This window comes from Canis aureus, chromosome 9 (genome assembly GCF_053574225.1).
Source record: "Canis aureus isolate CA01 chromosome 9, VMU_Caureus_v.1.0, whole genome shotgun sequence".
Taxonomy (NCBI): domain Eukaryota; kingdom Metazoa; phylum Chordata; class Mammalia; order Carnivora; family Canidae; genus Canis; species Canis aureus.
The window spans coordinates 53405110-53432591 of record NC_135619.1 but is presented as its reverse complement, the minus strand read 5'-3'; the positions used below and the strand labels follow the sequence as shown (position 1 = coordinate 53432591).

General features: G+C 55.5%; 2 protein-coding genes across 13 annotated transcripts in view; one reads left to right on the top strand and one right to left on the bottom strand.

Moving 5' to 3' along the window:
- The first annotated feature begins 1840 nt into the window (after positions 1-1840).
- NGB (neuroglobin) lies at positions 1841-10469 on the top strand. 2 transcript variants are annotated; one of them, XM_077910165.1, is made up of 6 exons: positions 1841-2174; positions 3247-3390; positions 3880-4018; positions 6869-6980; positions 7720-7839; positions 9288-10469. In XM_077910165.1, exons 3-6 carry the CDS (start codon positions 3972-3974, stop codon positions 9420-9422), a joined length of 414 nt encoding a protein of 137 aa, XP_077766291.1. In that variant the 5' UTR covers positions 1841-2174; positions 3247-3390; positions 3880-3971; the 3' UTR covers positions 9423-10469. The 2 variants fall into 2 exon arrangements, with proteins under 2 accessions (XP_077766291.1, XP_077766290.1); XM_077910164.1 differs by lacking the exons at positions 1841-2174; positions 3247-3390; positions 3880-4018 and adding an exon at positions 5347-5510.
- A 4475-nt stretch (positions 10470-14944) lies between these two features.
- TMEM63C (transmembrane protein 63C) overlaps positions 14945-27482 on the bottom strand; it is a 131011-nt gene continuing 118473 nt past the window's right edge. For 10 of the 11 annotated variants that reach the window (XM_077910126.1, XM_077910125.1, XM_077910130.1 and 7 more), the window contains 6 exons: positions 24977-25139; positions 24662-24767; positions 24249-24416; positions 22054-22163; positions 20640-20708; positions 14945-17849 (listed from right to left, as the gene is read on the bottom strand). In XM_077910126.1, the coding sequence (XP_077766252.1) occupies positions 17649-17849; positions 20640-20708; positions 22054-22163; positions 24249-24416; positions 24662-24767; positions 24977-25139 (817 nt within the window). In that variant the 3' untranslated portion in view covers positions 14945-17648. Of the gene's footprint in view, positions 17850-20221; positions 20468-20639; positions 20709-22053; positions 22164-24248; positions 24417-24661; positions 24768-24976; positions 25140-27482 lie in introns of all 11 variants that reach the window. The other variant, XR_013386572.1, reaches the window with a different exon arrangement.

Genomic DNA, 27482 nt, shown 5'->3' with positions numbered 1-27482 from the left:
CCTATCCTTGGCTGCTCTGTGTCCCCAGGCCCTACTTGCCAGATGTGGTTTCTTGCTGTCTGTCCTTTTTCCTTTGCATCTAGCCTGGCTATGAGGGTGAGGTGGATGCATTCTCCTGAGGGCTGGGAGAACCTTTGGGCCCTCTTAGCTGCCGAGGCTGGTGTGCAGCAGGGTAGGGATCTGTGGTGCTGGGTTGGGTTGGTGTTCCTGTCACTCATGAGGTATTCCCTACTTTTACTTCTCTAGTCTTCCCTGCTGCCCTGGATGCATTTCATTTCATTTCCATTTCTCTGTGTCACTATTTTACCAATCTCTTTCTCCCCAAAGACCCAGAGCACCTGGGGTCTGAGTCTTTTCAGTAAAGCTTCTGCTCTCTACCACTTTAAAGCCCAAGCAAGAAGCTCAGAGTTGTTTCTTTTAGTTCCTCCTCAAATGGAAGAGATTAATAAAACCCTTGGGTCAGAACCGAACCAGCCCCAGGCCCGCTCTTCAGGCTGCCTCCCTCCTGCTGGTACGATGACAGAGTATTTTGTCTCAGAGGACTGTGATGCTTTCAGGTTTAATGATGAGGCCCTGCCACACTTCATCTTCCCTCCTCTGGAGCCCCCACCAATTCTGACAGGGTCAGAGCTCTTTAAAGCATCTTCGGGAGGCGGTTGCCACGGAGACTGGAAATTGGGCCCAGGGACAGGCTGTGCTACCTACTGGGCGGTGGGGAGGGAAGCTTCTGGCCGTCCTTAGCCATTCAGACCAGCCATCATTAATGTTAATAGAGGAAATGCAGCAATGTCAAAAGCAAGACAGGTTTGTTAATTAGATCTGGGGTGTGATGACCTCCCTCCCCCAGGGCTGCAGCCCCTTTGACTTCCCCTGGCAGGAAGTGCCTGTGTGCTGAGTCTGGGCTGTGCGCTTAATTGCATTTCTGGAAGGGAAGGAGAGCAGGAATGGAGAACCTCTGCTCACCCCTTCTACCCCACCACTGTCTCTCCTCCTCAAAGGTGGAGTTGGTTTCTTCTGAGTTGGGTGGGGGTAGCCATTGGGTGGGTTCCCCTGGAGGGAGAATGCAGGAGTCTGCCTGCCCCTCAGCCAAGAACAATGGCCCTGTGACAACTGGGAGGTGGCCGATGTCCCCTTGCACCTTCTTACTTCCTACTAGGAACCTTTTGGAAGGGAGGAACTCTGAAGGAGCCAGAGGGGCAGCCACCCAAGTGAGGGTGAGAAAGGAGAAAGCTCAGCTAGCTTCCTGCCTATGGCTCCTTCCTCATTTGGCCACACTGGGGACAAAGGGTTCCTCTGTCTCCTACTGCACTCCAAGGATGAGAGAAGAATCGTTAGCTCACTCCCTCCTCTTCCCCTTAGCCCAGACTGGCACACACTTCTCCAAAGATAAGGCCGTATGGGTTGATGCAGCTTCCAGTGCTCAGGTTCAGTCGGTGGAAGATGCTGGAGAGGGGATATCAAAGTGGTGCTCTGAACGTGGGCTCCAATGCCCAGGAATTGGCAGAAATGTGACATGCCCCACAAACTTGCTGGTGGAGGAAGATCTTTGTTAGCCCAACCTCCAGCCAGCTTCTTGAGCGACAATTTTATATATATATAAATAAATATATATATAATTTTATATATACATATATATATATAAAATTTTCCACAGATAATCAGAGGTCATTTACTTTTGTAATAAATAGCTCTTATTTTGAATGCCATGGTGTTCTTCTTGTACTTAATTGAATCTGACTTCCCTTGGGCTTCCGAAAGAAGACAGGAATGTTTTGAGTGCAAAAACCATTCCACTATATCTCAGTATCTGAGGCCATTCTAATTTGAGCAGAGGCCCTGGCTGGGCAGGTGGGCCTGCTGACCCCAGCAGGCATTGGGCCCTCCCACTTACAAGGTTACTTGAGGTATACTGGTTGTTCTTTTGACTTATTTTAACTTAGTCCAAAATAAGTAGAAAGCTGGACCTCACTTTTTCTCTTGTAACCCTCCACACATTAGGGCAAGGAGCTTGAGAGAGTAGCAGTTGTCCACTTTGGAGGCAGCTGTGTGGCCCAGCATCGGAGTGGCTCCTATTCTGCTCAGCAGAGGCCCCATCCTAACGGGTCTTCTGTTTTCAGGAGTGTGATGTTAAGAGTCCAAAGGAGGTGTGAGAGCTGATGGTGTATTGGCAGGAGGTAAGGGACGAGAGGCGGCAGATGGGGGCACTGCTCTGTGAAGTGGGGATGGCTTGACTCCACCTCCCTCTTGGGACAAGAGTGGCTGGAGTGGCTGGAGGGCTTGGGGAGAGGGCCATGCAGATCTTCAGGGGATGGAAAGTACAGAGTCTAGGCAGTTTAGGGAAGGACCAAACACTTCTTGAGTGGCATGCCGACACATCTGTGACACTGAATTCTCAAAAGGCAGAGTGAAGTCAATTCTGGTTTTGTCTCCATTCTACCCATGAGAGATTAAATTACTTGCCTGAACTCCTGTCAATAGCAGGGCCAGGACTGGGCATCAGGTTGGGCTTTTTCTGCTTCTCCAGCTTGGTCCTAGGACTAGAAGCACCTTCCCAGAACAACCTGGCAACTCTGGGTCCCTTGGGGAGAAGGCCTGGACTCAGCTCATATTTTGCATGTTCCTTTGTACATTCTGCTTAATGCATCTACAGCTCATCCAGGGGCTGGTGTTTCCTGGTGCACTCAGACCTCTGGTTTTCGGGAGGAAAAAAAGCCCTGATTTCTAACACTTGCTAATTACTGTGGTGTAAATACTCCCATCATGGCCCATTTCAGGCTACCCTGATGTCACTAAACGAGAATTTGGAAAGATAATTATGCACACCTGGCTCTCAGAAGCCATCTAAGAGCCAACCAGGGACTACTGACCCAGACCCAGTGACCTTGGCTTGGTCTGAACTATGGACACAGCCCTTGGTCACAGTCCATCAAAGTGAAGGGGGCAGAGATCTAGATGATGGCCTGGAGTCAGTCTTGAGGGCAAATCCCAGTCCCACCACTTCCAACTCTGTGATCTCAGACTCATTACCAGACCCCTGGGCTTCTGTTTAATCCACAGTCCAACCAGATGATAACAAATGCTCTCTACGTGAGAGCGGTATTGTGAGGATGAAGAATGAATGATGTAAAGATCCTTGCCAAGAGTCAGGACAGGAGTGCTGAGTGGATGCTAGCTCTCTTACGGTTGACGACTCCACCTCAGTGACAGCAGGGCTATAGGACAACATGCAACTCTCTCCTCCATTAGAACCACCTGCCCAGGTCATGGGCAGATGCCAGGCAGGGAGGGGAGATCCTGTGACTTCTTCAGCCTTCAAATATGGTCAGGCCCTCTGTCTCCTGGTTGTAACACCCACCACCTTCTCCACTGGGCCTGCATAGGCCCAACCAGGTATGTTCTGAGAACTTTTTCCCAGGGAAGCAGAGATTCAGTGTACTTAGCCCCATCCTCCTGGCTTGAGACAGGCAGAGAGTGTGACTCCACCACTTACCAGCTAAAGCCATGAACTGCCATTAACTTAGCAGACCTAGACTTTGTCCAAAGGAGAAAGGAAGCAAGAAGTTCCCAAGTCTAGACTGTTGCCAGGAGGTGCAAACTGGGTGAGGTGGAAGCCTTAGATAAGCCAGGTGGCCTACACAGAGCACAAGGCATCTGGGACCAGAGACATAGGTGGCGTCCCCACCCCCCATCCCACCCCTCGCCCCACACGACCTGCTTACCTGGCTGCAGGGCCATGGGATACCCAGTGAGAAATCTAGTCCCTGAGTAACCTGGCTTTCCTCTCCCTTTTGCCCCCAACCCCTTTGTGCTCGTACTTGGGGATCTTGGACTCTTTAGGACACAAGGCAGGATGCGTTACAATCTTGCTCTCTTGCTCAGCCCAGAGGCCCCAGAGATGTGTGGAGAGATGGGGAAGAGAAGAATAGGATGTACCCCAAACTCCCGGGCATGGAGCCTTGGCCTGTTTGTTCATGACCACTGGCCCGAATACCATCTTCTATCTCTGGAACCAAAGGAGGTGGGCTGAAGGGGCCCTAGAGACCCCACTACCTGACCCCCTTACTGTACACTGAGGACACTGAAGGAGAGAAGTTAGGCTGAGAGGAGCTAGGCTGAGACACTGGAAATAATGAAGGATAAACGAGGGTTTTGCTCTCCAAAGCCTGGGCCACTAGCACTGGGCTGGGGCCAGAGAAGCTTCCATGTTTGAAAGAGAAAAGCTTTTGTGCCTCTGGGTGGCTCAGTCCCTTAGGCCTCTGACTTGGTTTTTGGCTCAGGTCATGATCTCAGGGTCGTGGGGTCCAGCCAGGTGTGGGGCTCCTTGCTCAGCGGGGAGTCTGCTTCTCTCCCTTTCCTTCTGCCCCTGTCCTACCTCCCTAAAAAAGAGAGACAGAAAGGTTTAGGCCTGACACGGGGTCAACTTCACATCCTGAATGGCAAGCATGAGATTCCACTACCTGGACTTCAATTTAAAGAACAAAATGGTACTTCTATTTAAAATTTTTAAAAAGCCTATTGAAAACCATGGAATAGTAGAATGCTGGAACTTGACTCCCTTGAAGTCCAGGTATTCAATGGGTCACAGCTGCTGTGCGCAAGACCCGGGGTCTGGCCAGGCCTCTAGAGCCGGGGCCAGACCTGGAGCTCACAGATTGCTAAAGATGCTGCCTAGGGAAACCCAGGCCTGGCTGGAAATGGCTGCAGTCCTGCCGCTGTCCCTAAGGCTGGGAGTCCCAGTGGGCCCAGCGAGCCGGGATGGAGGTGGAGGTGGTGGGCAGCCTGCCGGGCCTCGTCAGAGCCAGAGCAGGGCGGGGGCCTCCCCAGCCTCAGCCGCTCACACGGGGCCCCACGTCGGGGCGGAAGGAGGGAGACCCGGTGCCAAGGGGGCGCAGGCTCTAATGCCTCCAGGTAGTCCTCGAGGGAAGGCTGCGGAGAGGTGGCCGTGCAGAGCCTCCCCAGCGCCATCGCCATCGGGTGCGATCGGTGCCCCAAGCAGCAAGCGGTGGAATCGTCACCGGGTCCTGGACGAGAAACGGGCCGGAGAGGCTCGACGCTCTCTGTTGAGCTCTGAAGCCCAGGCGTTTCCGGGCCACCGGGTCGTCCCCGGCCACAGCCGGTTGCCCGGGGCTGAGGGCCTTGACGGACGGAGGGGGCGGGGGCCGCGGCGGCTTTAAAGCGCCGGGTCGGGCGGCGCGGGGCGGGGCGCTGTGGGAGCCGCGGGGCGCAGGGCGCAGGGCGCAGGGCGCAGGGCGCAGGGCGCAGGGCGCAGGGCGCGGCGGCCGGAGCGGGGTCCCGGCGGCGCGGGCGGGCGCGGGCGGGCGCGGGGGGCCGCGGGGGGCGCCGAGGGGCCCGCGTCGCCGCCGACATGGCGCGGCACGTGCGGTGACGGTGGCCGCGCCCCCAGGGCGTCCGCGGGCGAGCATGGAGCGCCCCGAGCCCGAGCTGATCCGGCAGAGCTGGCGGGCGGTGCGCCGCAGCCCCCTGGAGCACGGCACCGTGCTGTTCGCCAGGTGAGGGCCCGCGCGCCCCGGGCGGGGAGGGGGCGGCGGGCGAGCCCCGGCCAGAAGGGCGCGAGCGGGGCTTCCCGGCGGCGGGTCCCGGCCATCTCCGGGCGCCCTCGGCGCGCGCCGCGCCCCTCCCCGCTCCGCTCGGCTCCTGAGCGGCCCCCCGGGTGGTGCCTGAGGGCGCCCCGAGGGCTCCTGCGCCGCGGCCAGGCCCGGGGCGCGCCCTTGGAGGACAGGGCCGGGCTGGGGCCGGGCTGGGGCCGGGCTGGGGCCGGGCTGGGACCCGAGAACCGCGAGACGCGGCCGGGGCCAGGGGGTGCGCGGGCCCCAGGGGGAAAGGAACAGCGGCCCCTGTGCCACCACCAGGGGCAGGGCTCGGACACCGTGGTTTCTCCGGAGCTTTGGCTCCCAAAGCCAGCCCAGAACTTCTGAGGAGGCTGTTTTGCAAAACCGCCTCCCCAAACAAAGGGGGAATCGATTAGTGGGGTTACCCGAAAGCCCCATGAGCCCTCTCAGATGTGAATGATGAGCTCCCACTTGGCGCCTCCCAGCTTTCCCTAAGCCCGCTGTTGTCTCGGGCCCCCTCTGTGCTCCTGCTACTTCCAAGCTGTGTGACCGGAGGCAAGGGACTTACACTCTCTGGGCTTCTGCTTCCTCCTCTGTAAGAGTTGGGGTAACAGTTATACCTGCTGCTGAGGACTGTGAGGGATACAGAAGCTAACCACATGTAAAGTATTCAGTGCCCAGGAGTTCTTCTCTTTAAAGATTTTATTTATTTATTAGAATACACAGAGAGGAGAGAGAGAGAGAGGCAGAGGGAGAAGCAGGCTCCATGCAGGGAGCCTGACGCGGGACTCGATCCTGGGACTCTGGGATCACGCCCGGAGCTGAAGGTGGTGCCAAACCGCTGAGCCCCTGGGGCTGCCCTAAGGAGCTCTTAATAGTGCTGTTATCATCACTGGCCGAGCCCCTGCAGACATGATGAGACTAGGAGGTTCTGACCCAAGAGTGGAAGGGAGACAGACAGAGACAGACACAGAGAGAGAAGAGGAAAGAAAGGAGAGAAGGGCTTTCCTATTTGAGGACCCCTCCCTGTCCCAGCCCCCTGACCTGTTTATGGAGGGCTGCTCTATGCCAGGTCCCGGGAGAGGATGACCCTCGGAAGCGGTGGAAGAGGTGAGAAGGGGTCACCAGCAAAGCTGGCAAAGGGGTCAGTGCCCAGTTGGAGGGGGTGTTCTAGCTCCCAGCTGAATCCCTGCCTCCCCACCCCCACCCCAGCCTGCTGGGCAGCCAGGGTGCGCGGGGCTGGCCGGGGCCTGGGGGGACCAACACCCCAGGGCTGACACGTGGGTCTCCCCCGACAGGCTGTTTGACCTGGAGCCTGACCTGCTGCCCCTCTTCCAGTACAACTGCCGCCAGTTCTCCAGCCCGGAGGACTGCCTGTCCTCCCCCGAGTTCCTGGACCACATCAGGAAGGTGAGGAGGAGGCGGGGCGGCCTCAGATCCAGCAGGACGCCTTCCCAGGAGAGAGTGAGGGACTCGGGCTCCTCGGGAGAGTGACTTCTGCCCTGGCCTGGTCTCATTCCCCTCTGCCGCTCCCCCAGGCCAGAGACGTCTGCTCCTTGCCCTATGTGCTGGGCTGGGCAGAGCCTGGGGCACCGTGTGTGCAGCCAGCTGGTCCCCAGCTCCCAGAGATGGTACTGGCACTGACCCACTAGGGGCCATCTGCCTCTGACACCCAGGCTGGGGTTCCCTGAGAGGCTCATGACTCTCACAGTGCCTCAGTTTCTCCTTGTCTGGGGCAGACAGCACCATCCCGCTGTCATGTTTAGGGCTTTGAGACCCTAGAGGAGAGGAGCTGCCATCACAGTCTAACATCAGTAGTTTGGCCACATGTTGAGTGCCTACTGTATGTACACACAGATTGCCTTGCATTTCTTTTCTTTTTTTTTAAAAGATTTTATTTTATTTTATTTTTTTAAGTAATCTCTACACCCAACATGGGGCTTGAACTTGCAACCCTGAGGTCAAGAATCTCACACTCCACCAACCGAGCCAGCCAGATGCCCCATGACCTTGCATTTCTGATCCTGGCAAACCGAGGGTCCTGGTGACCTCTCTTACTCCTGGTTGGATCCCCAGATTCTGGACTGTGGTTATGAGCAGGTGGGATTGTTCTGGCCTCTCCGATTCACGGCTGCGTTGGCCTTGGCAGGTGATGCTCGTGATTGACACTGCTGTGACCAATGTAGAGGACCTGTCCTCGCTGGAGGAGTACCTTGCTGGCCTGGGCAAGAAGCATCGTGCAGTGGGTGTGAAGCTCAGCTCCTTCTCGGTGGGTAGAGGGGCTCTTGCTCTCTCTGGAGCGCCTCACCTGAGGCCCCAACTCTCCCAGTCCTCCCTGTTCATCTGTTCTTTCTCCCTATTCCCATCCCCTCAGATGACTAGGACCAGGCGGGGTGGATGGTGGGGGGGCTGCATCTGTTACTTCTGTGCTGTGTGACCCCTGACACTGCCTTGATGTCTCTGAGCCTCCAATTTTTCTTCCCTGGTTTGGCTTCTCTTAGAACCGTGGAAAGTTAAAGAGCTTCTGGGATTGGCCAGTCTTCTCAGTTTCCTGTTACCGTGTATAAAACCATCCCAAGCAAACGATTCCTGATTTCTCTGGGTTCGGTGGGACAGTGCTTTAGCTCCACGCGAAGGGGCTGGTGTCACTCATGTACTACACTCAGCTGGGAGCTCAGCTGCGGCTGCTGCATCCAAGACAGCCCGTCATCCTTCGGGGTCTCTTTCCCTGTAGTGTCTCATTACTGTGGCCTCGCTGAGCTTCCTCCCAGAGTGACAGCTTGGGTTCCCAGAGGGTGGAACCCCAGCGTGCCAGCACGCGTCTGGCCTCTCCTTGCATCCCTCTGGGGAACATCCCATTGGCCAAAGCCAGGCGCACAAGGAGCCCAGGCTCATGGTGGAAGGACCCCACTGGGAGGGGTCCTGAATCCTTGAGGTGTGGTTCAGTGGGGGCCACTGACGTGACAGTCTGTCCCACAGTCCAGTCGCCTTGCCAGATGGTAAGTGCCCTAAGGAAGGGACCCAGGTAGTCTTGTCCTCTCTGTCTCCAGAACTAGTGCGATGCCTGGTCTTCAGTGGATGTTCAGTAAATATTTGTGGAATAAGTAAACCATATTCTGTTCTGATTAACAGTAACAAACGAGAGCCGTTATTATTCTTGAAGGCTTACTGTGTACAGATGCTGAGAGCTTTCTGTAGATGATCCCATTTACTCAATCCAGCAATCCCATGAGTTGGAACTTTTGCTTTCCCTGTTTTGACTGATGAAGCATCTGAGGCTCAGAGAGGTCACCGCACTTGCTCAAGGCCACACAGCTCATAAATGGCGGGATCAGGAAGTGAACTCAGGTCCGTCTGGTTGCAGAGTCTGGGCTCTTAACACCACGAGCGCTGCCTTGGCGAGGAAGAAATGAAGACGGGGAGGGGTGGCAGTGACTTTGCTTGCTCTGAGCTGGGGGTCCCAGGCAAAGCCTTGGCCCCAGTCATGGGGTGATGGCAAGGCTGGGAGTGGACTGAAATGCTCAATTCACTCTAAAGCCTCACATTGAAGGGGGAAGAGTGTCCAGTGTGGCACCCAGGGATGGGGGCAGTACCCCGCTCGGGAAGCGTGGGCCCTGTGCAGGAGAGAAGAAAGGTCCGGGCCTCCGTTTCTTACCCGTGGAATGGAGCGAGGCCTTCCTCCATTCAGGGGTGACACGGTGCCGCTTGCCTCTGCAGACGGTGGGGGAGTCCCTGCTCTACATGCTGGAGAAGTGCCTGGGCCCCGCGTTCACGCCAGCCGTGCGGGCCGCCTGGAGCCAGCTCTACGGGGCCGTGGTGCAGGCCATGAGTCGAGGCTGGGACGGTGACTAAGAGGCGGCCCCTGCCCAGCAGCCTCCGCCTGGAGGCCCCATCTGTTTGTGTCTGCTGCAGCCCAGGCTCCCTTAGGCCTCCCTGCCCCTTGGTCCTTGTCCCCTGGCCATCCCGGAGAGATAATAGAACGGGACTGGGTGTCAGTCCCCCTAACCTCCAGCTGCAGATGGGGGTGGCTTTCCCTTCAGGAGGGGGCTTCTGGATTTCCCCGCACGCCCGGTAGCTTCTTCCCTGCCTGCCCTCTTTTCCCTCTGGCATCACCTCCTCCTCTAGGAGAGGACCAGTGCTCTGGTCCCAGAGGTGGCATGGGGCTGGGAAGGTGGGGAGCTGTGAGAGCAGGGGTGCCCGCCATCCATCCTTGTCAGGTGAGTCCAGGCCCAGCCGGGGAGTGGTGGCTGAGCTTCGGGCACCTTCCCATTTTGTCTGCCTCCCATGCTTTTCTCTTCCTGGGGCCTTTGCCTTTCACAAGTAAAGAGGAGGGACTTTTCTAGTCTTCATGGTGGAATCACAGGTAGTGGGAGCAGGTAATCAGGGGACCCGCTGAGGACGAGAGAGCTGACCTAAGTCTGCAGTGGGCCCATCCGGGTCTCAGATGCTACCTGCCCGAGGGGTTTTTCTTTTGCTGTGTCCCGTTCCCTCATTCAGCGCTGCTGCTGGGAGCTCCTGTAGCTCTACTCTGCAGGAACCGGCTAGCCAGCAGGGGGGTGGGGGGGGCTGGCGAAGAGCAAGAGCAAGGAATGAGGGGTGATTTCATTCCAAAGGGGCCTGTGTTCCCGTGGCTGTTCCTCACGGCCCCTCTCCAGCAGGGCTGGGGTTTATCTCCCCTGAGCCTCCTTTCTGCTGCTGCTCACATCGACTGCGGGGCCACGGCTCTCCACACTTGATAGCTGGTGTGTGCCTGTACTCAGGCTGCTGGATAGAAGAGAAAGTGCCGGAGAGGCCCTCTGTCCTCGCCCCCAAGCTGTCTGCACCTTTACCTTCCGCTCCGTGCCGTGCCGTGGTTGTGTAAGCTCATGAGGAATAAACCTGTTCTGTGTGCCTCTCTGACTGGTCTGGAGGCTGGTCCTTTCTTGGGTGTTGGCTTGTGGCCAGGCGAAGCCACAGGGCAGGGGATCCAGGGCAGGTGGGAAGATGAGGTCAGGAGGGTCAGGGCCAGTGTGGATATAAAAGGAAGGAGAGGCTTGAGGAAGGCCAGAAGCCAGTGGTGGAGACGGAGTGAGGGGTCTGTGATAGAAACTGGCTGGCAGGGCACCAGACTCCGTTCTTCTTCCTCTTGGGCACACAGCTGGACCACCACTTCACCCGGGTTTTCATCCTCGCCCCGATCTGTCCCACCGAGGTCACCCAGGGCCTCTGTTCTGTCCCTGTCCTCACCTTGCTCTTCTGCTCAGCATCCTTGGAAAAGCTGATCACTTCTGCATTTTAAACTTTTTTTTTAGAGAAAAATATCACATACAGAATATGTGAGCCTAGTGAATCTCCATGTACCCTTCACCCAGCATTGATGCAACCCAAGTGACCTCCCCCACCCCCTTTATTCCGCTGGAGACTGTTTTTTTTTTTTTTTTTAATTTATGATAGTCACAGCGAGAGAGAAAGAGGCAGAGGGAGAAGCAGGCTCCATGCACCGGGAGCCCGACGAGGGATTCAATCCCGGGTCTCCAGGATTGCGCCCTGGGCTAAAGGCAGGCGCCAAACCACTGCGCCACCCAGGGATCCCTGCTGGAGACTTTTAAAGCGAACCTAAGACTTAAGCCACACGTAGGAACGTGTGGCTGATACCTTTTCCACCTTCATCCACGTTATCAACACACCTGCCAACATGAGCAGTATCTCTTCAGCCTCGCCCGATGCCGAGTCTGCTTCCAGATTTCCCTGATGTCTTTCGGCAGGTGGTGCTCAGCCGAGGGGTCCACACATTGCATCTGGTTGATTTTTAAATTTACGTTAAATTTTTACGTTGTTATGTCTATTAAACTTCTCCTTCTTGGCCCCTCTCCCTTCTTCCCAGGCCTTTGGTTTGTGGGAGAAACCAGCTCTCTTGTCCAGAGGCCTCTCAGTTCTGACTTGGCTGATGCTTCCTTGGGGCATCTTTAAACTCACCCCTCTGTACACTGTAATCACTGTCAAGTGTCTGTGGGGGGGTCCCTGCTTACTTTTTCTTAAAGATTATTTATTTGTTTATTTATTTATTTATTTATTTATTTGAGAGAGAGTGTGTGTACACAGAGGGTGAGAGAGGGAGAAGAAGCAGACTCTCTGCTGAGGAGCCCATCCCTGCTTAATTTTTGAGTCCTTTTCTTCCCTTAGATTCCAGATGCCAAGGTCTCCTGGTTTTCTTCCTCGATGCTCATTCTTCCTTCTCCTTGCAGATTCCCCCTCCCATCCCCCGTGGACCTCCTCTGGCCTCCTGTGCAGGTCCCAGCCAGCCCCATGACCTCAACACCCCAGAAACTGGTGGCTCTGGGTCGCATCTCCAGCCTAACGCCCCCCACTTCAGACCCCTGTATCCAGCCCCTTGCCCAGAATCCCTATTAAGCATCTCAAATGTAACACCACCAAAGTAGAGCCTGGTATTTTCCCTAGCCTGCTCCTTCCAGCATCCTCTGCCTTGGTAAACCAGTTTACCCAGCCATTCAGGCAGAAGAACTGGGAGCCATCCGCAATTCCTTGCTTTCTCTCAGACCCCACATCTAATCCATCCACGAGTCCTCAGACCTGTTCCGGATGTCTCCATCTCCTCATTCCCGGCCCCATTCTTGTCTGGGCTACCTTGCTGTCTGGCTGGATACCATCAGCAGAGCCCCAATGGGGGTTGTCTCCTCCACCTTGTCCCCACCCAGAGGCTGCAGTGATGGCCTTGGAGCCTACAGCGATCACATCTCTTCCCCACTCAGAATCCTCCAGTAGCCTCCACGTTGCTGGAGTAAAGCCCAGGTCCTGCTGCTCGGGACCCTGTGTTTATTCCCCCCAGTCTGCCCCCTTCATGCACGCACCCACATGTCTCATCCCAGGGAGGAGCTGGTTCCAGAGATCCTCCCCATCTGTAGTCACTCCCTACCCTTCACCAACTTTGTGTTTTCTTCCAAGCGCTTGTCCCTGCTGACATCTGCCATATACACTGGCTTGTTGCACTTGGAATCTCTTGCAACCCAAATGGGAAGGCTGACATGAAAAACACTTTGGGCTCTGTGTTCAGAGGGGGAGAGGAGAGGTGATTCTTCAGACCTCGCTGAAGGGGGCACATGGTAGCCAGAAGCTATGCTTGAAGCCCCGTATGTGTCTCTCCGGCCCAAACAATAGTATTTGTTACAAAGACAGATGATAATGGGAGTTGGGCCAGCGCTAGGTATTGATCGCTTAGAAGACAGAAGGCGAACGTCTGGGCCTGTTGATGACCTACCTGCACTTGACATTGAGCTCGCTGGAGGCAACGTGAAGGAGGGGCGCCTTCCCGTCTGTGGCTTTGTACTTAGTCACCGGTGGGAGGCCCTCCCAAGGGGAGACACAGTGTGAGGTGCCGAGGCCAGCTCCCCTCTTCCAGGGGTGTTGGCCTGTGATTGTTTTCCTTCTCCACAAGAGCCTTGCCCTTCCAGCCCTCCCTGACACTCGAGTGCGGAGGCTTTTGTAAAGTAGGGGCCCTTGGGTCCCACCCCAGAAATTTTGGGTTGTTCAGAGATGAGGCCTGGACCCTGGGGTTGTCTAAAACCTCCCAGGAGACTCTCACTTGCAGCCGGGATGGAGAACTGTAGCATTTGCGGCTGGAGATCTGCGGGTCTGTCAGGGCCCAGGGGCCACCAGATGTTGAGAAAGCGGCTCTGTTGAGAAAACTGTGCACTGCCTTCCTGTAAGTAAGCCAGCTCTCCTGCCCCCCACCCCCCGCCCACCCCGGGCCTGTCCCAAGACTGACTCAGAAGCCAGGCTCTGGCCAGCTTAGAGTGTCCTCGGGACAGATCCGAGCTCCCTCCGGCATGACGGGATTAGGTGGTGGGGAGCCAGCCCTGGAGGAGCCTGAAACCGCCCCAAGGTTTGGCTTCTGGGTACAGCCTTCAGGGGCCCAGGGCCCCCCAGCTTGGGGGAGGCTGCCCTGCAAAGCACAGTGCAGCACACAGTCAGCTGCTCCAGGGCCCCATCAGATCCGGGTCCTGGGCCTCCAGGGCCCCAGGCCTCCCTCTTGGCCTGTGCCACAGTCTCACTCCCAGCCCAGCTGTCTGGACCTTCCAGGCTTCCAGTCCTGCCGGCAGAGTACGGATTGACCGACCCCCTCTTCCTTCCAGGACTTGACATGCCTGGGGCTACAGTCCGCCCTCTGCAGCTTGTCTTTCTGTCTCTCTCTCAGCAAAGTCCCCTGAAATGTCCCCAGACTGAGGAATGGCCCAGGGCCTGTGAGCTGAGGGGTGCTGGGGGCTGTGGAGGAGAGCCTGGGAGGCAGCTGTTGTGGCAGGGCCTGGAAGATCCACGGACGAGGCCCCTGGTCCTACAGTAGCCATCAGCCCATCCCTGTTCCCAGGCATCAAGGCCCAGCCCCTGCCACCCAGCCAGAATGGTCTTCATGTTTCTCTCTCCCCTAAAGCAGCCCTGGTGGATCTCATCTGACTTGACTTGGAAAATAGTTGTTTAGAGGGGAGGGGGGTCACAGGGGTGGGCTCTGGTCCTATGCCCAGGCTCAGGCCAGTGGGGGCTTTGAACCCAGGCCTGCCAGTGGGCCATGAAAGCTTGAAGGGGTCCAGCGATGGGGCTGGGGAGTGGCCCTGGGGCAGCCTATCTTCACAGGGTAGGATGAGGGAGGCTTCCTCCCCCTGTACCTCATTCCCTCTGTACCCCCCTGAATCTGCTCCACTGGGTAATGTCAGAGCTGCTATCATCCTACTGCTGTTTTCGGGACCAGCCTAGGGTCCTGGAGCCGGTGGAGGAAGGCCAGCACTGTGCTCTCCTAGGCCGGGAGACACCCCTGCCCCCCAGAGCAGGGAATTTATCCCCAGTTTACCGTGGGTACAACAGAAGACATAACCTTTGCTCGAGGGTGTTTCTTCTCCATTCAGGCCTCCCCAGGGTCGAGCCTCACCACTCCCCCTGCCCTCCTGCTGCTGGCTGAGGCCAACCGACCTGAGCCCTGTCTGCCACTTTTTCTAGGGCCTTCTGCCAGAAATCTTCATCTTTTCAAGTCCAGCAGCTAGTCTAGCCGACAGCCCACTCAGGGGGCCGGCATTCACCCTGGGACTTCTGTTGCCCAGGGGAGGCTGTTCTAAGGCTTCATGGATAGCTCATGGGCCAGGAAATCCTCTGCTACTGCCCAGGGGGCTCTGACAGTGCCCACCGCAGGAGTGAGGTTCCCTCCGCCCCAACCCCGTCTCTCCAGCAGGCCAGGCTGCACTCGTCAGGCCTTCCCTTGGGAGAACAGGGGCCTGGGAAGGCCTCAGGGGCCAAAGCCATGGAGCAAGGTAGGGGATGCTCCAGCCTTAGCAGCTCCAGCTAAGGTCCTGCTGGGCCAGTCCAGATGCAGAGGCACAGGCCAGCAGAGGTTGGGACCACTTATTTATTCAAGGCACGGTCATAGCATTAATAACAAGAAGGTTCGGCATTCTGGCACATTCCTTTAGTGGTGGTGGCCAAGGGAAGTCCACACCCCACACTGGGGGCCCCAGAGGATGCAATGCTGCTGATAGGCACTTTGCTTCCAGAAGCATCTGAGGAAGAGGCAGCCAGGCTTGGAGCTACTCTTGGCCCAGTGGGGCACTTCTTAGAGGCTCTAGGCTATCCTGGGTTCCCTCAGAGGCAGCCCCCTCCAGAAGGAATCAAGCCTGGGGGGTGGTGTTTCCGTGGAAGGACGGGGAGGGACAGCTGGGAGGTAGACTGTGGGGTAGGGTCCGACGGTGGTGGGTGGAGACCAATGGTGAGACAAGCGTGGGCTGAGCGGGCAGGCCAGAGGGGAGGTGCCTGGAGAGGGCCTGCATGTGGTGGGAAAGGAGCCAAAGCATGGCCACCCTGCCTTCACAGTGACCATGGGGGGAGAGTGGGGAGGACTTGCCGGTTGCCCTCGGTCTCCAGAAAGAGTTGAGAAGTGAAAGGATTCTGGAGCTTTCCCAGCATTTGCACTGTCTTCTCTCAGAACCAACTGCGCTTGGCCCATATGCAAAGGGGGAAGCCCCCAGCCATGCTGCCGAGTAATCTGCTGGGACCCTTTCCATATGCAGCACCCAGAGGCTGCTGGGTGGGCAGGGGACAAAGGAGGGGCAGTGACAGAAGCGGCAGGAATAGTCCAGCAGGGGCTGCAGGGATGGGGGGGGGTGCCAGCAAGTAGTACCCAGTGGAGAGCCTACTTGCCAGCTTCTGGCAGGAAGGCCACACGCACACCAAATATGCCTCCCGGGGGCGGGGGAGGGCCTGGAGCCGGCCACCTCCCCGTGGCACGGGCAGATCTCCCTGTTGGGGCCCTGACCGCTGCTCTGGAAAGGACCCTTCCCTTTGTTGGCTGGTGAAATGCTAGGAGGCAGCAGCCCTCAGGGACTGGCTGGGTATTATTTCCTCCTTATTCCTAACTGGACAAGGAGTGGGAGAGACTGCTGACGCCCCAGCTGACTCAAGCTCTCTGGGAAGATCCCTTACGCCAAGGTCTGGGCCAAGCCCCTGCAGTATGGCAATGTTTGCCTCTCGAGGGCTATTTTTTCCTCCGGTGAAGCCTGGAGCTTCTGCAGCTGAGACATGGGCACAGGTGGAGCAGGGCTGAGACCCAGGTGGTCTGAGTTCAGGGGCACCCATGTGCACCTGGTGGGAAAGGCTCAGGTGAGTGAGCCTGGGGCCTACTTTCAGCAGGTTGGCTGCAAGGACCCAGACCCCTGGAGCAGGGAGCTCAGGAGAGCTCTATAGCATGCAGAGCCCTTTGACTTGGCTGCTCCTCACCCACTCAGGCCTCAGTCAGCCCATCTCTGCATCCTCCCCTGCTGTGCTGCCGGGTGGGGGGGGGGTGGCTGTCCTCAGAGGCAGGGGTCTGCACCCCTATAACCATGACAAAGTGGCTGGGTGCTACCAGCATTATTCCTACTCAGGATTCAGTTCCACAAAGGTCCCGAGTGGTGGCCCTAGGAAGGCAGCCTTATTCCACCCGAAAGGGCTTCTCCATGGAGGACACACCCCACCCCCACAGTCCCTGGCAGGGTGTCTGCAGTGTCTGGGCCAGGACCATACTGGAGGCCACTTGGGTGGTCTTCAGTTCAGGGTACAGGCGGCCCCAAGGGAGGAAGGGTCCTACTGGGAGGCCAGGGAATGGCCAGTGCCTTCAGTCTGAAGCATGGGCTTCTTACCCTAAGCTGCTGCCCACCTTGGCTATGCTGAGGGTCCAGGCACTCAGGTGGGTATGAGGCAGGAACAACTTTCAGGGGCCATGTCCTTGACCTTGAGGGTCCTCTCATCAGGCCTGGGGCTTGGAGAGCTGTATCTGGTTTCCCATCACCCAGCATTTGGGGAGAAGACCCCTCTCCGTGAATTTTCTGCCTCTGCCCCTCCCACCTCGTAGTAACCAGCCAAGGTTGCCTTCATCAAAATGCACACAGGTCCCATTTAATGAGCCTGGAGTGATCATGTCCCAGCTGCCCTCGCAAGAATAGAGCAGAGGAGGGTCTCTACCCCGCAGCTCCGGGGGAGTCTGCTGCAGGGCAGAGTGCTAGGAAGGGTCTCAGCCGCCCCTGGCTCCGGGGAATCCCCAGGCAGGGGCTGTCCTTGCCAAGGCCCAGCATACACACTTGTGCTTCCTCAGGCTGCGGGGGAGGGGGGAGTAGGGCTGGGCGCCGGGGTCGGAGCAGCAGTGGAAGCTCCTGGGCAGGGCAGCTGGTGAAGGGTGGCAAAGACGCTGGAGAGTCTTCGGCGGGCTTCTTTCTGCCTCCTCCCTTGTGCATATGCCTTCTCCACTCTGACCCCAGGAAGGTCCCTTGGCCTGCAGTCTCCATGCCCAGGGCCTCAGCCACGTCTGCCGAGATGTGGTGCCCGGCCGTAGCCTCCATCCCATCCCGGGGTCCCCTGCACTGCCCAGCACCTCCCGTTCTAGCTGGTCAGCAGGTCGGGACCTTCATATGGCCGACAGCTGTCGGGATGCAGACAGCTCCGTCGGGCCTTCCCAAAGTCTACAAGGGGTAGTGGGGAGGTCCACGTGGCCCTCCTGCCTCCCCCTTGCCGGGCCCTCCCCTGGCCGCCACTCCGGTGGAGTCGCCAGGTGGAGGCCTGGGGTCCTGGTCAGTGGTACTGGCTCTGGCCCTCCAGTTCCAGCCCTTCCTGGAACTGGGTGGAGCCCAGCTCCCTCGCAAAGCCCCTCGTACAACTCTCCTCTTCGCTCTCCTCCAGCTGTCTGTTCATGGTACCGTAGGTGTGCCGAGCAGGGGAGGAGGCAGGGGACAGGTTCATCTCGGGCTCCTGCAGCACCGTGGCCACGTACATCTGCTCAGGACAGAGAGAGGAGAGGAGAGTGAGGTCACATCTGGGGCCAGGCCCTGGTCATGCCCTTGCACTCATGCCCTACCCCCGGAGCCTCTGCCTCTCTAAGCCACAGGTCCTTCCTTCTCCCCCAGCAGCCTGAGGCCTGGCTGTCCCACCTGCTGAGGTGCTCTTGATCACTCCAAGAGCAACTGCACCTCCGAGGGGGAGGTAGCACAGGCCTCCTAGCTCCTAGCCCACTGCTCCTTCAGTACGGTTCCATCCATTCTTGGTTCCAGGTCTGGCTGAACCTAGGGGGAGAGGACACGAGGCTCCCCTGTGCTGGGGTCTGAAGAGACCCCACCTCTGAGATAGTGCACTTCTTAATACAGCAGAGAGGTACATCCACACCCCCCCTGGGGTGGGTCATTGGCTGGCCTGTGAATCAGGATTTGTAACTGAGACTGCTAGCTGAGATCTTGGTCATGTGACCTGTCAAATCCAGGAATGGTCCCAAGAGCACCTGGGAGGGCAGCGAAGTAGAAAAACAGGAAGTGCTAGGGACAGAGCTGTCATCCTTTGAATGGCTTTGAAACCAACTCCTTATTTTGAAAATAGGTAATTATGGGATAGAATTAAATCTTTCCTGTAGGAGTTCATGTCAGTGAAACCAAACAGTCCTGGTCTATGAGGGAACACTCTTCCTACAGAAGAATTTACATATTTGTAGGATTCCAAAGTAAACCCCATATAAACCTTCTGGTCATAAGGGGAAAAATGGTAACTTAACAATGGAAGAGGCCGTCATCCCCCTAATCTGGGAGTAGTCAGCATCATTGGTAAAAAATGGAACATTCTGTGTCTCTTGGTATGGTGCACGGCACTACCCATAATGTGTTTTAGCCCCAAGGGCTCAGAATCTATTCAGCCTTTGGATCAAATGTCTAGTTTTCAGGGAATACAGGAGATAGTGGAACCTGTTGCAAGACATCATGAAGAAATAGCTGGAAAAATCCAGAAGGTAGGGTATTCTGCAGGACTACTGGCTGGGTCAGCAGGTCATAAAGAAGAGATTGTGTGAAATTACAGGAGATGTGCACAGGGACCAGAGTCATCTAGCATGGAGCCTGGACTGGATCTTGGTTTGGATGTGCTTTGTAAATGATATTTCTGAAACACTTAGAGCCACTTCAATATGGGCTGTGTATTTGAAGACAGAGAAATTTATATACATGGAAAGATGGAAACTGTTAACTAAAAATGCAGATTATACAACAGTATGAACAGCATCATCTCATTTTAGTTAAAATTATATACGTGTGTGTGTGTGTGTGTGTGTGTGTGTGTGTGTGTATACCTTGAAGAATAGACACTAAGTTAACAGTAGTCATCTCTGGATGGTGGGAATATGAACTTTTCATTTTCTTGTTTTTGCTTATCTGTTTTTCCCCATAATTATCTGCAATGTTCATAGACTACTGTTGTTATCACAAAAGATTAAAAAAATCAATTCCAATAATTATTATTATTTTTTTAAGCTCAGGCTTTAGAACATGACAGACCCGGTTCAAACTTTGTACTGCCACTTCTTTGTTCAGTAATGCCTTGGGGTCTAAATTAATTGACCACGTTGAGCCTTAGCTTCCCCGTTTGTCAAAAAAGCATAAAAACCTCTACTGCGTGGGTGTATCATAAAGATGAGGAGCAAGATTGGCAACGTATCAGGTTCCTAAGTAGATTTCAGTAACCAATTGCCAACAATATTCCAGAGGGGTCGTCTTGCGAGGGCCCCTGAGGAGAGAGGCTACGTGCAGAGAGGCCCCCACTTTGAAAGCTGTGTAGACTCTCCAACACCTCCCAGAGGAAGTCTGCCCCTCTCCGCAGGGTTTTTCCCCCCGAGGTGAGGCCGACCTGCAGTTCTGTGCACAGGGGGTGGGCACGTCCACCACGGTTGTCTCTGTGCATTTGTCCCCAGCTCTGCCACAATCACAGGGCCTCCTCTCTCCCCCTGGGGCCCTGCTGCCCACTGCATTTCCACCAGGACGAAAACTGTCTTCCGGTGCCCAAACGCTCCAGATTCTCTCTTCTGGGCCTTTGCATAGGCTGATCCTCTTCCTTGAATGCTTTTCCCCCACATCCTACTCCACCTAGCAGCCCCTCCTGCTCCCATTCCTAGAGTCGGATTAGACGGAGGCCTTCCCTGAGCACCCGGGCCGGCTGGCGCCCTTCTTCGGTGCTCCTCCGGGGCGCCCCGGGATCGGGACATGGGCCGAGCCGGTAGCCAGCTCAGAGCGTGCGTCGGTGGCCGTGCGTCCACACCACGGGGGTGGCAGGGGTTGGGCAAGCGCTCCGGCCCTCCAGGCTGAGCCACGCTGCGGGCGCCACCCCTGCCTTACCATTCGGTGCAGGCTCCCAATAGCTCCCTGCAGCTCTGTCTGCGCCGCTCTGCCTGCCATGTGTGCCCTTGGAGGCAGCCTTCGGTCCTGAGGCCGCGCCCCAACATGTCCCTGTGTCTACACGACTGAGCTTGCTGTGGCTGGCTTCTCCCTGACATTTCTCTTCCTCTCTCTGTTCCTTACAGAGTATGTCTTGTTTCTTCTATCTTCCCACATCTTCAGCCAGGGCCACGGCAGCAATTGGACCTGGGCCAAGTCCTACTGTGTCAGGGGAGGGAGCCCAGGCGCCCCTGGCTCCTCCCCAGTACCCAGGGGGTGGGCACTAAATGCCGGTGCCCCCCCCACTGCTGCTGGAGTCGCCCACCCCAGAGATGGCCCCCCTCCTGACCTGTCCCCCAGGGTGAAGGCACTGACTCACAAGGGACGTGGGTGTGGAGGAGGTGCTGCTTGGCTCCATGTCGAACACGGTCTCCATCTCCTCCTCGGGCTGCAGCGGTGGGGAGAGATGTACAGGGTCACAGAAAGGGGGCGTCCACCCTCTGGCTCCCTCCCCCGCCAGATCTGCACCTGGACCTCTGGCTCCCCTGGAACGCCCAGACCTGCAGGCCTGGGCTGAAGCCCACGGGGACAGGATGAGGACTGGGATGCTGGTGGCTCTTTTCAATATTCCATTCCCAAGATCCATAATGGGGTGAAGTGCAGAGAGTTGGGATTAGGATTGAATATGAGCCTGCTTTGACTCTAGTCTCTTCTTTCCTCCCGGGGTTTCTCCTCTCTCTGAGAACTGCCGAAATCACAGTCTAGGTCCCCTCCCATCTCCCTTCTCTAGAGTGGACACCTGGGCAACCAGCTCGCATGGCATTGTTGTACTGGGAAGACAGAGCCAGAGGCCTTGACCCCTCTGGTTTCTCGTGGCCCTCGAGCCAGGGATGGAGGAAGGGCCAGGCAGAGAGGGCTGTGGGGGTCTGAGCCCAGGGCCTCCAGACACAAGGCCACTAAAAGTAAAAGGATTCTCTTCTAAGAGGCTCCTTCCTCCAACTCAACAGGATACCAGAACTTTAAACAAACTTCCTTTCTTTTCTTTCTGTACATTCATTTTAAAAGGACACCATTTACTATTATAGACAGAAAACCTGCATTAACTGACAAAAGCAGACACAGAAATAAATGCGAACCAACAGAATAATGGGTAACCATGAAAAATAAAAAAGATGTTTCAGTCCCTGGAAATCATTTTTAACATGCCTGCACAGACACACTGCGGCCCTTTGGGAAATGCCCATCTAGAGCGCACAGCATTGTTGGCATGGCTCTCAGCAGGCAGGGACTGGCTCCCTTCTCTGATGACAAGGCAGGGTCCCAGTAGCAAAGAGCTGAAGGAGTCACACGGCCCAGACAGCCAGGCCTCTAGTTCAATAGCCTGGGATTCCTTAAAAGGTGATACCTTTCCACCTCCTCAGGGAATCGTCCTCCTCCGCACCCACCCTTCCACCCTTCACCCCGTCCTTCTCTCTCAACCCTCCATCCTTGCAGTGGTGTTCACAGCTCGGTGGCTGGACAGACTCACAATGTGGGATGGATGCGTGACCAGCCTGCTGTTTGGAGGACATGCCAGAGGGGAGAGGAGGAGGGGATGGCCGTCTTTGAAACCTCCCCACCGCGCCTGGGCCACCCAAGGGCACGCACACACGCACACTGAGTGTGCACACACCATCACTGAAGGCAAGAGCCTTTCATCTCTCGCACTGTGGCTGTGCAGGTTGGAAGGTGGCCTAGGGCCGTGTCCCCCGGGGGGCCAGAAGAACAAAGGGAGGAAAAGAAGGGTAACTCACCTCATAGTCAGATACCCTCTGGAGCTTCCCCAGAAGAGTGCTGAGGAAGGCGATTATCATGGAAATGATGAGCGTGGAAAGGGAGAAGAAGGTGATGGTGTGGAGCGTACCTGCCAAGGAGAAGAACAGGCCGTGGGCCTGGGTGCTTGAGAACCGGAGCTGTGGGCAGGAGTCTGAAGCCAAGATACTGGGTCCCTAGAGACCACCTCAACACCTCTGTGGAGGCCTCGAGTCCAAGGCAGGGAGGCCCCTACCCCAATTCTCCTCCTAGCAACTGGAGTCAATGTGCCTGACACAGGACGTCATCCCTCGGTGCTATGTGACCATTGGAATTTGGCATCTTAAGGATTCCAGGAAAAGAATTTAATTGCCTTAAGCGTCCACTCCAGTGCCCATTAAACCTGTCCTCCTCGACCTGTCAGTTTCCTTCCAGTATCACAGTCCCTGGGGCAATAGCTCTGGGTTACTCATTCATGCTGCTGCCCCCAAATACAGTCTCTGGCGCACACCTGTCCTTGCACCTAGCACCAGCGGTTACCTGTGCTAACGGCACTGAAAAGCAATCCAGAATTCAAGTCATTTACATTTCTCTCAGGAATATTTGGTAACTTTTTTATGCCACCAGTTTTCTACTGAGGTAAAGATTAAAAATCTTTATAGGGGCATCTGGGTGGCTCAGTCGATTAAGCCTCTGCCCTCGGCTCAGGTCATGATCCGAGGGTCCTGGGGTCAAGCCCCACATCAAGCCCCACATTAGGCTCCCTGCTCAGCGGGGAGTCTGCTTCTCCCCCTCCCTCTGTGTCTACTCGCCTCCCCCCCCATGCTCTCTCTTTCTCAAATAAATAAATCTTTAAAAAAATCAATCTCTACAGTCAGAGGCTGACCCATGATGATGCTTGTCATCGTGTTTCTCCAAGAGCAAAATGGCAAGCAACCTCAATATGCAACAATGGAGAGCTGACTCAGATGGGTAGGATTCAATGCAGCTGTTCAAGGGCCCGTGCTCAAACAGGAAATTGCTCAGAACGTTATGTTGAGTGAAGAAACTCGGGATACGGGACCAAACATTATAAAGTAGAAATCATGATTTTGAAAAGTAAGAATAAAGCAGTAACTGTCCCCTGCCCCCCATGCTCCTCCCTGTCCCCCAGCCTGTGCACACAGAATGAGGTCTGAAAGCCACAGCAGGCTCTGGGTGAGATTATGGGTCATTCAGAAACATACAGTCTAGGGCAGCCTGGGTGGCTCAGCGGTTTAGCGCCGCCTTCAGCCCCGGGCCTGATTCCTGGAGACCCGGGATGGAGTCCTACGTCGGGCTCCCTGCATGGAGCCTGCTTCTCTCTCTGTCTGTGTCTCTGCCTCTCTCTCTCTCTCTGTGCCTCTCATGAATAAATAAACAAAATCCTTAAAATAAATAGAAACATACAGTCTTTTATATTTTAGAGGAAAATTATTTAAAAAATGAAGTCCGCTAGGTGGCAGGGAAAGACTAGAGGGATACGAAGTAGGGCGATGGCAACAAATGGATAATGCACACAAATAACTAAGGGCAGAGCTGTTTCCAGCCTCTACCGCAACAGGAGTAAGAAAATACGGTTTCCTTTCTCCGCTCCACTGAGAAGACTAAGGTCCAGTGTCCCTGAGGGAAGACCAGTGTGGGGAGAAGGCAGGAAACCATCTGGTGGTGGAGAGGATGGGGAGGTCAGAGTGAGCTGCTTGCCATGGGGCGGGGGAGGAATCTCTCCCTCCAAGGGTCCAGGGTCAGTAGCTTGGTGTAGCTAAGAGCAGGGGGAAAGCTGGCCACTGGGCAGACCCCAATCCTCCTCCAGGTTTTAGGGAATCCGAGAGACCAGGCATCTTATAGGGTCCTGGGGGGAGGTCACGGGAATTGACCCTGATAGCGAATATTCTATTCTGACCAGCCTTGTGTTAGAATGGAGGAAGGTGATGTTCCTTGCTCTGAGGGTCGTAAACCAAAGTGCATCCGATCTGGACTGTGTCGGTCCAAGCCGTCTCCTTAGCTTCCAAGTTCTGCTGGGACGAGCCCAATTTAGGCCTGGAGGAGCCGCCTGGGGGGCTGCCATCCAGGAACAACCCTTGCTTCTCTCAGGCCTTTTCTGCTTTACCAGAGCAGAGGGGTTGTTGAGGGCTTTGTGCAGCCAAGGGGAACCAGCAGAGGCAGGCCTGGTACCTACCTAATCGCAGGATGGAGAAGAAGAGCATCCAGAACAGACCCAGGAGCGGTGCAAAGATGGCCTGGTAGACGGCAGCCATGTGGATCTGCTCGTTGAGTTTGGTGGGTGCGTAGGAGTAGTACATGTTATAGCGGTCTGTGATGTGCTTCATGCACAGGTACAGCAGTCCTGGAGGGCCGGAAGGTGGAGGCGCGCTCGGGGGCTGCTGCTTCTAGAGCCAGCCCCCCACCCCTGGTGCCCCCCGCGGCCACCAGGGTCATGCACCCTCCGGTAGGGAGAAGTTGAGCCCCCCCACGTCGGGCCGCTTGCTGGAATATGAGATGGCCTGGAACAGACTATCAGCAGAGCAAGGAGAGGCTGGGGCCAGGGCCGGGGAGGTGGGGTGGCCCTGGGGGCCCCGAAGGAAGACTCACCGAAAGGCACGATGATAGGGCAGGTGATGCTGTACGCTATCACCACGCTGAACACGTTCATCATCCACGCGTACTCCCGCCCATACTGGAAGTCCATGGCCTGGCTCTGGGGCAGAAGCCGGGGCTCACTTGGTGGCCTGGTCCCCTTGCCTCGGCTCCTTCTGTGGCTCCTGGTCTATCCCCGAGGAGCTGCCCCAGAGGCTCAGCCTGGCGGACCAGCTCCCTGCCAACCCCAGCCCACCTCTCCTCACTCCTTGGGTCCTCTGTCCCCCTCCCATGGGAAGGAGTGTGTGCAGGGCAGGGCCCGGCCCCCACCTTTCTGATGTGGACTCTCTCTGGCTCCGACCTGGAGAAGAAGAGGCGGATGCTATATAGAAAGAGGGACCCCAGGCGCAACAGCTCCATGCCTGTGCCCAGCAAAGCCGCTGTGATCACGTAGTTGACAAAGAAGGCGCCGTTGTCTGGCAGGAACACACACCTGGCCGCGGGGACAGTGGAAGATGGCACAGAAGCCAGAGGGGGGATATTGGGTGGGGGTGGAGATGGGAGGGGTGGAGACGGGGAAGGGGTGGAGGGTGAGGGTGGAGATGGGGAGAGTAAGCTTCAATACACATGTGCCCCCTGCCCACTGTAGTTCATGCACACCCTTCTGAGCAGGGATGGGGTTGGTCTACGTCAAGGGTGGGTGTGTAGGGAAATATACGCTCTGGCGTGATCTAAAGCAGAGGTGAAAAAATAATTAAAAACATAAAGTGCTGTGGAAATGCCCTCAGAAAAGTGACATATGGCTGCACCTGGGTGGCTCAGCGGTTGAGCGTCTGCCTTTGGCTCAGGGCACGATCCCGGGGTCCTGGGATCGAGTCCTGCATCAGGCTCTCCACAGGAAGCCTGCTTTTCCCTCTGCCTGTGTCTCTGCCTCTCTCTGTGTGTTTCTCATGAATAAATAAAATCTTAAAAAAAATAATAAAGCAGAGGTGCTTGACCAGGACCCCTAGATCCCAGAGAGTCCATGGTGCGGGGCGGGGGGGGGGGGGTTGTGGGCATCTATGACATAGAATGGGGAAAAGAATTACATCTTGACATTCAGAAGCCTCTAACTGCAATGTACCACTTCTTTCCAATAAGAACGTGGGCAACAAATCACAGCGATGTCAGCTACGGCTGTGACCCTGTCACCGTTGCAATCAGCCCACTGCAGTTGGTGGTGATATCTGACAACACCTTTGCACTCACCATCACTTCAAAGTGATGGTAGTTATTAAACACATGGCTAAATTAGACACACTAACTTTACATGACTGAAATGTTCTGTCTGCAAGGGGTGTTCTTGACATAGCTGGCCCGCTTCAGCTAGGAGCCACTGGGCCATCTGAATGAATGGCCACACTGCCTGTTCTCACGGTGGTGCCCCAGCATCTCTGTTGCTGTCCAGTGTCCCCATCTACACAATTCTGCCAGTTTCTTTGAGAGGAGAAATCTGCGAGCTTCCTGGATAGATTTCAGAACTCCTTCAAAAACTAGTCTTTCTTGATGGCACCAAAGTTGAGTCATGGGCTTACAACTCTTTTCTCTCTCATACAACTGTATCGAAGATACTGACCTAACCAAAGATGCACTCATTCATCCTAGAAAAAAAAAAGTCCAACTTATCACAAGTATAGTTTTAGCTGCAGAAACTTTAGAGAACTCTGGTCCTTGCCCTATAAAACAAGCTGTGAGGGCACCTGGGTGGCTCAGTGGTTGAGCATCTGCCTTGGGCCCAGGGCATGATCCCGGGGTCCTGGGATGGAGTCCCACATTGGGCTACCCATGGGGAGCCTGCTTCTTCCTCTGCTTATGTCTCTGCCTCTCTTCATTCTGTGCCTCTCATGAATAAATAAATAAAATCTTTAAAAATAAATAAAACAAGCTGTGAAAGCTTGTGTGTCATTTGTGACATCACAATAAAGATGCAAACATCTGTGAAAATTGGGATTTTCAACATTTGTAACCTAAGAACAAAACAAAAGAAATCAAAATTGGCTGGATGTCCAATGTGATCTATGTGTTGTTTTGTCAAAGATCCTGCCACCCCAGTCAACTGAATGCTCTTCTGCTAGCTAAGTAGCTTCAGCATTCACACTGACACTTTTTAAAACTAAATGTAACTTTAGGGACACCTGGCTCAGGGGTTGAGCATCTGCCTTTGGCTCAGGGTGTGATCCCGGAGTCCTGGGATGGAGACCCACATCAGGCTCCCTGCATGGAGCCTGCTTCTCCCTCTGTCTCTGCCTCTGTGTGTGTGTGTGTGTCTTTCATGAATAAGTAAATAAAATCTTTAAAAAAAGAATGCAACTTCAGCTTACTTGTATTCAAAATGCATTGTCCTCTTATTAAATGTGCTAATAAAGATTTTTATTACAAATTTACTTTTAGAAATATTTTGGTAACAATATTTCAATATAATTGGTGTTCTTTTCAACCCAGGTATTTTGTGCATTTAAAGACATCTATTCAGAGTGTATATGAAACTGGCAAAATCTGAATAAGCTGGGTGGATTGTATCAATGTCAATTTCCTGGTTGTGACAGGGTACTATAATTATGCCAGATGTTACCAGAGGTGGGAGGGAACTGGATGAAGGATACACAGGACAGTGTGGGAGCAGTTTCCTATAAATTTACAATTCGTTCCAAAACTTCATTCAGAGAAGGGATCCCTGGGCTTTACCAGATTGCCAAATGGGTCCATGGCATTAAGAGGTAGGTTGCTTAATGAGAGTCTTTGCATGCATTCATCTCTCTACCTGTGTGGGCAAATGAAGGAGACGTGTATCTACCTG